Source organism: Poeciliopsis prolifica, unplaced genomic scaffold (assembly GCF_027474105.1).
Source record: "Poeciliopsis prolifica strain line A6 unplaced genomic scaffold, Auburn_PproV2 SCAFFOLD019, whole genome shotgun sequence".
NCBI classification, from domain to species: domain Eukaryota; kingdom Metazoa; phylum Chordata; class Actinopteri; order Cyprinodontiformes; family Poeciliidae; genus Poeciliopsis; species Poeciliopsis prolifica.
In genome coordinates, this window is record NW_026562394.1 from 3,225,100 (window position 1) to 3,237,537 (window position 12,438).

General features: G+C 40.2%; 1 protein-coding gene across 8 annotated transcripts in view; it reads left to right on the forward strand.

Moving 5' to 3' along the window:
* Window positions 1-12,438, forward strand: part of phldb1a (pleckstrin homology-like domain, family B, member 1a) — a 36,188-nt gene that overhangs the window by 14,061 nt on the left and 9,689 nt on the right. For 4 of the 8 annotated variants that reach the window (XM_055043326.1, XM_055043327.1, XM_055043325.1 and 1 more), the window contains 12 exons: window positions 1,418-2,424; window positions 4,857-5,075; window positions 5,168-5,299; window positions 5,682-5,819; window positions 6,882-7,010; window positions 8,146-8,301; window positions 8,957-9,067; window positions 9,198-9,287; window positions 9,399-9,515; window positions 10,750-10,860; window positions 11,012-11,170; window positions 11,314-11,454. In XM_055043326.1, coding sequence (XP_054899301.1) covers window positions 1,418-2,424; window positions 4,857-5,075; window positions 5,168-5,299; window positions 5,682-5,819; window positions 6,882-7,010; window positions 8,146-8,301; window positions 8,957-9,067; window positions 9,198-9,287; window positions 9,399-9,515; window positions 10,750-10,860; window positions 11,012-11,170; window positions 11,314-11,454 — 2,510 coding nt within the window. The remainder of the gene's footprint in view (window positions 1-1,417; window positions 2,425-4,856; window positions 5,076-5,167; window positions 5,300-5,681; window positions 5,820-6,881; window positions 7,011-8,145; window positions 8,302-8,956; window positions 9,068-9,197; window positions 9,288-9,398; window positions 9,516-10,749; window positions 10,861-11,011; window positions 11,171-11,313; window positions 11,455-12,438) is intronic. The other 4 variants (XM_055043328.1, XM_055043329.1, XM_055043330.1 and 1 more) reach the window with 4 other exon arrangements.

Below are 12,438 nucleotides of genomic sequence, written 5' to 3' on the forward strand. Positions count from 1 at the left end.
CTACATTGTGATCTATTTAGTCTACATGTTCTCTCAGTGTGGTGACCTCATTGCAATCTTTGTGTCCTGCCATTTGTACGCTTTCTCAGTGAATGCAAGATCCTTCTGGCCCACTGCCCGCCTGTGGTATTTAGAACCCATTCTCCTGTGACCTTATTAGTTTGGTTGTCGGCGCCTGAACAGTAATGGCCGCCACACCCTGTCCATAGCGTGTAGTCCGGTCTTTCCTGGCAAAGCCCTGAATTTGTCAGTTTTGAGTGAGTTGAAAGGCTCAGTTTTTAAATTTAGCTGCTTTATTTCCCTGCAGGGTTACAACACCTCTAAGGAGCATCCAAAGCAACTGGGTTTGACCCAGGCTGTACAGGAGATTCTCCTACTGTAGAGGACTTTTAAAGGCTCATTTTAAGTATTTTGTTGCCAGGAACGAAGCCTAGTATTTAAAATATTCCATATATTTGGAATCAGCTTCTGGTCATTGCAGAAGCTAATGATTGGTGGATGAAACATTCAGTTTCATCCAGAATTCAAACCTGTAGTTGCTAAGTTGAGCAGATGTGAAGGATTTGAAATAGTCCTCTTTTTATGTCCACCTAGTTTACGCACTGCACTTCTATCTCTGAAAGAAATACAGCTTCAAAGTATTATGCTACCACCACCATGCTTTGTAGTTGTCTCAATTAAGCTTGAAAGACTCATCTTATTTCCTTCTAAGAAACTTGTGGCCAAACATTTTTTTTTGTCCAAAAAGTTATTCTGCAAAGCTGCAATTTTCGGTGAAGTTTAAATGTGTTAAATTTTAAGAAAAAAAAAGTCTTTCTTGGTCGGTACCCTGTAATTGGCTTTACTAATATCTTTTGGATGATGACACTGGTGTGCCAACCTTTTCCATCTTATGATAGGGTTGAACATCCGTGGTTCCTGGTTGAAACTCTACAATATTTGTGGAGTATGATGTAAAGCAAAATCCACACCACCATCCTACCTGTATAAATTAACTCTACAAACTTTATCTTATCACCAATAGTGGCTCAAAGTACAGACAGTTATACCAAAATATACTTCTCAAGGCAACAATATGTTCGTGTTCTCAATTTGGTTATTTTTGAAAACCACTGAAGTTGTTTGTTGTGTAATTCGATCCTGAAAAGAAATTTCTCCAAATATTGTCTAAATTGCCCTGCCATTTATGCCCCTGATAAGAGTCTCTTAACTTCTCACTAACACTGTGAATGTGAATAAGCGTAGAATAGAAAAATCACCTCCTCCCTTTGTCTTATAGCTGATCTGGGGTGTGTTGTGGGGAAATAGGTCAGTTGCCCCACATTGTGTGTTTATTTGTGTGTGTTTTTGCAACTGTCCTCTAGCTCTATATAACAGGAATGCTCACAGACAAATGTTTCTGTCTCCCCGGGTGCAGACCCCCGCAGCATCTCAAATGGAAACCACAAGTCTTTTTCAGACAACAATGACGCTAAACTCAACGGCATGGCAGAAACTCTTCAGGACACCCTGAAACTGAAACCATCCTCATCCTCTGGCCTTGGTAAACAGCCTTCTCAACAAACTATTTTGAACATGCCAAATGGAAAAGCTGCCCCTCCTCCTGGCAGTTCCAATCAAGAAAACAGCAGCAGCATCTCTTTCACTCAAAACGTCACCAATAAACCTCTGGCGGTACCAGTTCCTTATCCACGGACTTTGCGCTCGGTGGCTTGGAATGGTGCTGGTGGGACTCAGAGAACTCAGGAGAGTCCAAAGCCACTTAGAAATGCTGGCAAAGAGACAATGTCAAGCCCCAAGCTCCATGTTAAGGGATTAGAAAACTCAAGCATTAGTCAAAAACCCTCCTCTATAAAAATTTCACGCACTGCTCCATCCAGTCCTCAACTGAGAAGTTCCTCCCTTCAGACGAGATCCCCCAGCCCAATGCGGGAGCTGGGTCAGCCTTTCTCTGATATTGACGTCCCTCATAGGATGACTGGCTCCTCCAACCTAAGGGAACTTCCCCGGGTCAGTCCCTTTGTGTCCTACAGGGGGACGGCAGGATCCCAAGGAGTTTCTCAGAGTCCGCAGGGCCAGCGCAAACTCTTAACAACACCAAAAGCAGAAGCCATGAGGACTCTGTATCCACAGAGCCCATCGTCTCTCTTTGGGATGGAGAAGCAGTCAGAGGGCAGACCCTCACGGCCTGGACCATCTATTGGCATTAACTCGGTCCTGGGTTCAGTGTCTGGGTTGTCTCCTCTGGAAAGTCCGAGCAATGAGCGCAAAACTGCCTCCAGCAAAGAAGGGAATCCTTCAAAACCATATACCAGGGAGCGCAAAAACAGTATCTCTGAGATCAGTGATAATGAGGACGAGTTGCTGGAGTACCATCGGTGGCAGAGAGAAGAGAGGCTGAAGGAGCAGGAAATGGAGAAAATGGTGAGTACTGAACGTGAGAAGATGTGACTGAATTTAAACTCTTATCTACTCTTGAACTGCATCTAAAAATATCGCTTTTGAAATCTGTGGAGCTGTGTGTGATTGATCTTAAGCTTGAAAACCTTAGTGTATGAGAAATAAATCCCAAAACAAAATGCTAAAAAGATGAAAGAGCAGCTGTCTTGTCCTTTTGGTTGGAGTTTATTCTTTCATTTCTCTCCATGATTTAGTACTATAATAAAATTTTGCTTTTGACAAAAACACATTGAGTATTTCATTTAGCTCATAGGTTGGTTCATGACTCTATAGGACAAATTCAAAAATGAACAAAACTGTAAATGAGATAAACAGTTCAGAGAAGAGATTTAGTGACTCCTGGCATGGCAATCTGCTTTCATATTTTCTCCAAATTCTCTGGCATTCAGCCAGTAATTAATCTCTCCTCCGAACATTGCTGGCATCGGCGGCCCGTGTGGCCTTGCTGACAGCAGACCCGGGGGGCATTCTTACAGACGTCTCAGGGTCCGGTGCAGAGGGTGCGGCTGGTTGTTGCCCAACACTATATTTACCGGAAAGATGAGCGGCATCTACTTTCAAAGCTGCCTTCCCTTCACGCGGGACTCTTTCTTCTTTATTCCCACACTAGATCATAGACTCTGTGTGCGTTATTTATCTTCAGTCAAGCACTCACAGTCTTTTCTCATCACCTTTCAACCGGCAGTTCGGCTCCCACCCGGTCCTGCCCACTGGCAGCTGACATAATCACAGAGGTGGGTGGTCGTTGCCGGGACTTATGTGTCCAGAGACTCTTTAAGGGACCAAATGATCTCTGGCAACCAAAGAAAAAAAGACAAAACTGTGGATTAAATAATTTGTGGACAAACATTGATCCTTCCAGAGTCTGAAATAGACAAAACTTCATATCTCTTTAGCTTCTGGTATATATTTTTTAAACCAACGAATAAAATTCTTTCACAGTTTTAGAAACTTTTCTGACAGAATACAGCATCACTTCCATGCTGTCGTATTATGTTTCAGATATGAAAATGAATTGGACCTACTTGTCTTTAGTAGTGACCTGGTTTGACTTTTGATGTAATTTGGGACTCTGCAAATAAAACTGAACTGTATCTAGTAAAGATATGCAATTGTAATTGCCTGCACGACAGGCTAAGCTGACCATTTCCAGCAAAAAACCTGGATCCATCCTGTAATGGATCACTTTCTGCATGTCAATATGGTATCCCAGCTGCACAGCTGCAGACATAAAGGCTTTCAGTTAAGTAATTAAGGAAGCACATGACATCATCAGTGACTTATAATCTGAAAATCACTACAGAGTTGTCAGCACGCAGGTATTCTCACTCAGGAACACTTTTTGCCCGACTGCAATCAGCACAATAAACAAACTAAAACTCGTTGCCTTGTGTTTTTTATGTTTTTTGCACTTCAAAACCTGAAATGACACAAATGATACGAACCTGAATACAAAGATTTAGCTTAGCAAGGACACAAAGCAAGGGCAAAGCATCTATCAAAGGACAAACAATAAATTTTAGTACTTTTAAGCATTTTAAGATTTTAAACACCCAAAGCGCACAAACTCTTAACCTCCAGAAGGAGACAAAGAAAGGATTTTCTTTCAGCAAGATGAATTCCCAGTATCTGACTTTCTGACTGCTTTACTGCTTTTCACCCAACATGGCTCATGTGGTTGACTCTGCACTCTAAAAATCAATACCATGCAATTATCTAATTGTAAGAGTGAAATAAAATAACCAAAAGAAGAGAAGAAGTGGCTTTTTAATTTCAGCTTTATTTTCTCAGAAACTCTTTTTGAATTAAAACTTCAAACACAACGTACAAGGTGTGACAATCCAATGTATTAAAGTTTATGTGTGTTGCCTCGTTCTCTCCTAGAGCTTTTGAAACATTTTTAAATCACTGTCATCATATCTGCTTGTTTTAAAGCTAAAGCACTAACCAGTGTTTGTGTGTGTTTTGTTGCTGTTGGACTAATTTATAGGGCAAATTTAAAAAAATAGGCAGACTTGTATTCTTAAACCAGGCCTCTAATTAATGTCTCACCATGTTTTAGTAAATTAAAGTAGGCGTCCCATTGTTTAGCACAATGAGAGATAAGCAGTAGAGAACAATATAGTATATGTGGTGACTTGCAAAAGATAAAAATAAGAATATTAATTTGAAGAGTGTCTTTTTCTTTGTTACAATTTCCTGCAAAACTCCACCAGTAAGATTTTACTGGGAGGCCCCTCCTGAGAGAGGACCTACTATCAGGTTACACACGTCCCCCCCGTGCCTGTGGTTAACTGCCTAAATGGGACAATGTCACCCAAGGACAAACGCGTTTAATCCTCAGTGTGATCTGGAATATCGCTCAGCATTGCTCACAACTCCCATCTCTCCTACAGGAGCGACAGAGACTGGAGACCATCATGAATCTGTGTGCGGAGTTTAATCAGGAAGATGGCGCCGCGGAGTTGGTGAGGAGCGGGCCGTGTAGGGGTGCTGGAGGAGTGGACCCAGACTCGGGAGGGGGGACGTCTCTAATGGGAGCACACCGAGCGGGGGAGAACGATGAGGAAATCCAGAGGGAGGAATCCAGTAGCACAGAGAGCACACATCAAGAGGTGAAACACATCCACATGTTGTATTCAGGGTATTGTGAATATCTGGATACTTGACTTTTTTTCTCTTTTTTAACATACAAATCTACACTCAGTGTGAGGAGCTGTTTGCTGGACAGGAGCAGGTCTACCTGGAGGAGGAGAGGAAGAGGGTCTTGGTTCGGGTTGATGACTTGAAGTACAGAGTTGGTGAACTGGAACAGCAGCTACAAGAGACCAAACAGGAGGTCAGCACACACACACTTACTGACCTTCATGTAAACACACAGGTGAGGTCAGAAGTCCTCTAGTTGACACAACAGCTACATTTATTTGGAGCTTCTGATTATCAGTCTCAACAGTATTTTTTTTCATATGTGGAGTTAAAAATTGGGATCTCAAGATTAAGTACTCAGTGGATTCTCTGTAATCCAAGCAAATGACATTTGTTCTCTACCATTTCTGTTAGGAAGAGTTGTGAGCTTGCCAGGTGACATTTCACCAAACATTAGTGGAAGTGCATGTATAATTTTGAGGATAAGAGCACAATTGTGCACCTAATTTAATTTATTTTTAATTGTCTTGTATGTTTAGTCTTCAATGAGACTCTGTTACTGTGTTTGTCTGTAGGTGGAGATGGAGCAGGCCCTGCTGCAGGCCGAGCGGCGGGCGGAGCAGGAGCAGGTGGAGGCTGAAAATGAAATCATCGCTCAGCTGCAGCTCAAACTCAGCCATCTGGACAAGGCCACTCAGAAAGAGAAGGACAAGGTGAGAGTGTGATCCACTAAGCATGTCAGATCACCAGGAAACACTGGTTAAATGCATGTAAATGACATGTTATTTCTTTTGCTGGGTCGAATACATAAAGCATTTCTTTATGGACAAATTCTGAGCTCTCAGCAGACATTACGCAGCAGTGCCTTGCAAAAAGCATTCATGATCTTTAAACACTAACATATTTTGTCAACAACAAACTTTAGTGGATTTTATTGGGAATGTGTGGTAAATGAACTCAAAGTATTGATCTCCCTGGGTTTTTAATTAATAAATAGAGTCGACTGATGTAATCTAATCTCAGTATGAATCCAGATACGTTGTGACGGCATCAGAGGTTTTTTGGAGAACATTATGGAAGAAATATGATGAAAAAAACCACTGCAAAATCTAAGATTTAGTGTCTGTATGGGAAAACTGTACACATCATACAGAAGTTCACCTTCCAGCAAAACATTAACCTGAAACATAAACACACAATCTCAGAGAGACAATTAGATGAAACCATTTTTCATGTTGCAAAGAAAACCAAAATCCAGGAAAAATCTGTTGCCTGACTCAAAAATGTATGACCACAGATTCTCTCCATCGAATGCAGAGCAGATTTCTCAGATATTTACCCCAAGTCTCAATAAAACATTTCAAAGTTTGTGGTTGTGCCATGAGACAAATGTAGAAAGTTCACAAGGTAAAATTAATTTTGCAAGGCACCGTTATTGTCCGCTGACTGTCCAGTAAACCATGAAGCAAACAAACGGCAGCGACAGAAGTTCTGCCACTCATCTCAAAGTGCTGCGCTGGTTTACAGAAGCTGCTTTACCCGTCTCCCAGTTTAACAGAGCTACATGTTTACAACCTCTAACTACTGTACCAGCCTAACTCCTGCCTCCTGTAATTAAAAAAACAAACCAACTGCCTTATACTAATCTGCTTTAGAGCGTGACTGCATGGATTTTTAGTTGCCCCTGATTTTTTTTTTCTCCCTGGTATGTGGACATGGTTGTGTGTGAACGTGCGTGTGGGTGTATGGGTGTGTCTGTCTTTGTGTGTTTTTAGGGCAGAGCTAATGTGTCTGCTGAGCGGAAGGCCCTGGAAAGGCAGAGGAATGAGTACAATGAGCTGAAGAGGCAGTTTGATATGTGCCCCTTGTCTCTAAGGGAACAGTTACAGGAGCCGCTCAGCAGGGTCAGTGTTCTCGTGGCTGGGAACAGTGAGTTATGCTCTCCTGAACGCTACAGCACCGTTTTACCTGCACAGAAATAATCACAGATGTAACACCTTATCGCCCTCAGAGCTACTTGGAAAAAAGGGCAATTTAATTTTAGATTTTCTGCCCTTCTGCTTTGCTACATGAACATGTGGGGTTTGTCAAAAAAGTTTTTTTTAATTTTTTATTATTATTTAGAACAGCCACCAACATGTTTGCAGCTGAAGCTTTGGTCTCCTATGTATTACAGTTCCCCTTTTTATAGTTATTCAGTGGCATCTGTAGTATTTATAACAAGCACTAATGTTATTAACAACTTTGCTTCAAAAGAAAAAAGTGTGCATGCATTTACTGACAATAACTTGAATCAACAACCTTTTTAAAACAAATCGTCACATTTATTGGTTCCAAGTCTGCAAACATATGGAATCGCTTCTTTTAGAAGACATTTATTTAGCTTTCTTTTATTTATTACTGGGGTATTAAATGAAAAAAAATTGAACAGTTTGACACTGTGAACTATAATTGAAACATTTTATTGGTGTAATCATCAGCTTTTTTCAAGTAATTTGTGGGATTGAGGTCAGCACTTTCTCATTAACAAAGTTATAGTCTCATTTCTTTATTTAGAGTTTGATTTAGTCTTGTAAAAAAATAATTTGACAGACCACTTAGAATTGAATTTTTTACCTAGAAATGTTTTAATATTGACATCTGATCCAGTTTTTTCTATTTAAATATGGAAATGAAAGTTCCTTCTAAAATTTTTTTACTTTTTACCCGACAAAAATATGTTTTCTCTTTAAGAAAAGTAACATCTTATTCCCCAATACTTATTCTTCATAACTTGAGACCCTGTATGTAGCAACCTCATAGTCTGAGGAGGTTTGAACCTGTTAAATAAATGCTGAAATGTAATTTTTATGATGTGAACATCCTCTGGCAGAGCTGATTCCATCGTTCAATAGGGTTTTCATGAATTACCTACCACATACACAGATGAGGCTAGTTACTGTTTTTAATCTTTTACTTCATTTTACTTTCTTTTTCTCTTCATGGCTGTTTGGTTTCAAACAGCGTGCTTCATTTGGCCTGTTATGTGTATGTGGACAGAAAGCCGAAGCTCTGGAGTGTGGGACCAAGCAGTTTGAGGAGCTGGAGTTTTGCCAGCTGGAGGAGGAGAGCCGCCTAGAGGAGAGGAAGGAAGCCCGCTACACGCAGCTAATCCAGGAGCGAGCCGAGTATCACAGCAGTGTTGCCAACAGGAAGGTGGGGCATATGCAACGTGTAAATATAACTTTACACACACTCATCAAAATGTGCGTTATTGTTTTTTATTTCTTAGTGGTGCAGTTGAGCGGTTATTATTTTCAGCAACTTAAAACTTTGTTTAATTTTCATTGCAGGAAGTGGATGCATAAGTTTGAAAGTCAGCTGGAAGAAAGACAGAGCTATTTAGGCAAAGTCACAAATTGTGTTTGAAGGAGTTAAGGTGAAGCTTTCAAACCTAAGAAAGCTGAACTAACTGCCAAGCATGGCAGAGGTGGCATCATGCTGAGTGGCTTGGTTATTGTATCAAGTGAAGGGAATTTTAACTCAAACTTGAAATCAACAGCAGGGTTTCTGGAAGACATCACAGTTTTGGAGCATTTAAAAAAGTGGAAAAAGCAAAGCTTTTTCAACAAATCTAACATTAAGCATGTTTATGGAATATGCTCAAAAATTCAGTCTGATACAGGTAACTAACCAAGTTAAACAAGCTCTTCAGAAATATAAAAAATAGTCAAAAATTAGACCTATAACTTGTTGATGGCAGTTGTATGTTGCATAATCAGTCATTTTTATATGAAAAAAGTAATGATTAAAAGTTTGTGTATATAAACTAGAATCTCCTCACGAAGTGAAGAAACATCTGAATTAACAGGAGCGGATGGCAGCGCTGGAAGCTCAGGTGAAGCAGCTGGGGATGCAGGCTTGCCAAGACTGTGAGAAAATCGCAAAAGACCGGACAGCAATGCTGCAGCTTCTACACAAGGTGGGGATTAAGGAAAACTACTCTTATTCATACAAATCCTTAATTCTGCATCAGAAATTATAGTTAATTAATAGTCTATAGCAAATGCATTGGGCTGACCTGGTAAGAGCTTATTGGATCCCCCTACCAGGAGCAAGACACACTGTGCAACCTTGAGAGGCGGTACCACACGCTGACAGGAGAAAGAAACTTCCCAAAGTCCTCTGGCAGCATGAAAGAGGTGAGCAGGTACATGTGAGACACCAGACCACCAAACCACAGCTCAGCTGGACAACAATTACCTACCGCACAAGTGGATTGTTTTGTTGACTCCGTTAAACCTTTTGAACAGGAATCGCTTCACATCAGCGAGCCTGACCTTGTTTCTGTGGACAGTCCTCCTCATAGGCCCTGTCCCTCCTCTTCCCACAACCCTTCCCTTGAGCTCTGTCCTGTCAGGCTGCAAGAGGTAACTCTGAGGATGTCCCAGTTTCACAGAAACCCCAGTAACATCAGGCATGTTTTGCGTTAGCATAATATTAAAGACGGTAACTGGCTTGCAGTGTGTACTGGAAGGTTTGACTTTCTTGGATGTTTTAAAAAATTGTTTTTTTGAGGGGGGAGTTCAGTCTCTTGCAAAAGTATTCATACCCCTTAAACCTTTTTCTCATTTTCAAATAAGTCTTTGGCAAATGAAAAGTGTGGCTTGCAATTTGTATTAGCTCCATGATACCCCTAAATAAAGTTCACCTCAAACAGCTGGCTGCAGAAGTTAAGAATTAAAGCGGACAAATAAGGGATAAAGCTCTGGAGAATAAACAAGATTGAGGTTGAAATCACAAACCTTGAGCACCATTCAGTTTGTCATCTGAAATTTGTTGTATCACAACTCCAGACTGAGTGAGAAAGATCTGAAATTAACTGCAGCCAAGAGACACAAGGTGGCTGAAAGAGTATTATTGATGATGATGATGAGTATTATTGATGATTTTTGTTATTGGTGGATGATTTCCTCTTGAACAAAGAGTGTTTGGTTTGTTGTCAGTATGGAAGAATGGCATTTTTTTCAATGGTATTTTTTGAAAGAAATGCGTAAGACATCAGGATTAGTTTGTCACAAGGCATGTAGAGGATTGAAATTATATATGAATCAAAATTATACTGTTTGCTAAATTTAAATGCTATATTCAAAACTAACGCTGCATGTCTCCCTGAATGCTCAATCTCTACAGTGAAATACTTTGGTGGCAGTATCATGCTGTGGGAAGTTGGTCAGAGCTGAGTGCATAGAAAATGGATGTAGATAAATACTGAGCAATCCTTTAATTGCTGGAAAACATATTTTGCAAAGCAATATCAAAAACACAGATACCTCATTGCAGTGAAATTTAGTACAACAGCACCAGAAAAGCTGAATGCAAACGCACATGCCACTGCTTTATGAGCTCAAATAAAGAAAATTCCATGTTTTGTTTTATTTTTGCAATTTTGCTCTATTTTATGTTGATCTATCACTACAATCCCAATAAAATAAGTTGATATTTGAGGCTCAAAAGTTATAAAAACGTTTAAGGGTCATGAGTTTTGTGTGATGGTGTAATTTCAAACACAGAGGCGGGTTGCTTCGTTGTCATGTTTTGAGTGCCTGTAAGTGTGGGTGTGTCCTCAGCCCTGTTGTGCCTGTGCTGTGGCTGATCATGCAGGAGTATCTCAGGCTGTCTGATGTCTATCGGATGTATGGAGATCCTTATTCCTCCTCCCCGGCTGCTCTCCACTGCCTCTCTCTAACTGTATCTCCAGCTCTGCCATGCGAGGTATTCTGCATTTCTGCACTTTTCTATGAATTGCCCAATAACGAAAGACCTAAATGTTTGAATAGATGCACCTTGTAACACTTTATTCCACACTCTGCTCCCCCTTTTTGTTATGCAAATGTCTGCTGTATTTCTCTGAATCTGTGCAAAGGACTACATCACAGTGAGTCAGCTAAGCCAGATCTTTGGGATGCAGAGATCTAAGCCTTCCTCTTCCACCTCTACTCCATCATTCCAACTTGCCTCATCTGAATCCTCCTTCACGTGCCACTCAGCTGCATGTGGTCCTTCCTCCTTTCTTTCTGCACAGGTTTGTCCCTTCTAGAAACGTATTTGTCACCGCTCTCCGTTCTTTTTCACAACTGAATAATGCATAAATATCTTCCTTTTTTGAGCTGTTGCACTGTGGTTTGCTTTTCCTAATCTTTGGCTGGATGCTTGTGATCACCTCAGAGCCATGCTGAGCTGAGCAGGAATGCAATGACTCCCATTAATCTTGAGCGCTGGTACCAGGACATCATGGCTGCTGGAGACTCTCAGTCATGTCCTCCACCACTGCCTGCAAAGTCTTTTTCCTCACGCAGACATGGGCAGGTAAATTCACTTATTCTCTAAGCAGGACAAGCTCCCCATTTGCTCCTACAAATGTGGTTCTTAATCAAAAACACGGCTTGGATTTACGCCAGGTTATCTTTTTAGACATAATTGCATGATTGTTTGAGAGATAAACAAGAAGTAACATTATACAATCATGCACAATCAATGTTTGCCACTGGAAAATGAAGTGCAGTATTGAAGCTAAGAGTAGAAATTGAAACCAACAGGGAATCAGGAACAAGTTATTGTGCTTTTTTCTATTGACTTTCAAAGTCAGAATTAGGATTTTCAACACTAGTATCAGATTTATACTTAGTTATTTACTGTAAGATATTAAAGCCAATTTCAAACATTTTGAACAATCCCTTCAAAAGGTTTGGCCAACTATAGAGATACAAACTAAAACAATGAATCTCACTGTATCAAAAGGAGATAGTCTTGTGTGGAAGCTTTACAGAATAAAAGTCTTTAAAAGTGCCTTTTCCACGTGGTTGGAAATTAGCTTTGCATTGAAGGAAGCCATATTGGATTTCTGTAAATTCTTCCAACTTGAACCTTTTTCAAATACAAATTACACCAATGCAAGATAAATGAATATAAATGTTTTTAGGTTTTCCTTGTTATATCACAACAATATGGGAATGCATAAGTCCTACTGCATCACTGTTTTATAATCTCTGTATGGCGACAGACTCAATATTTACCAAAAGGTTAGAGGACCACCGATGTGGGAAGCTCTCTAGTGGTTACAAATGTGATTACACAATCACTTTTAGTGCTGCTTGTCATTTAAGAGCAAGTTTACAGCTCTGGAAAAGATCGAGACCACTTAAAATGATCAGTTTCTCTGATTTTATTCCTTATAGGTCTAAGTTTGAGTAACATAAACATTGTTATTTTATTCTATGAACTACTGACAAGACGTCTCAGAAATACCAAGCAAAAAATTTAGCATTTAAACAAGAAATTGTCAAAATAATA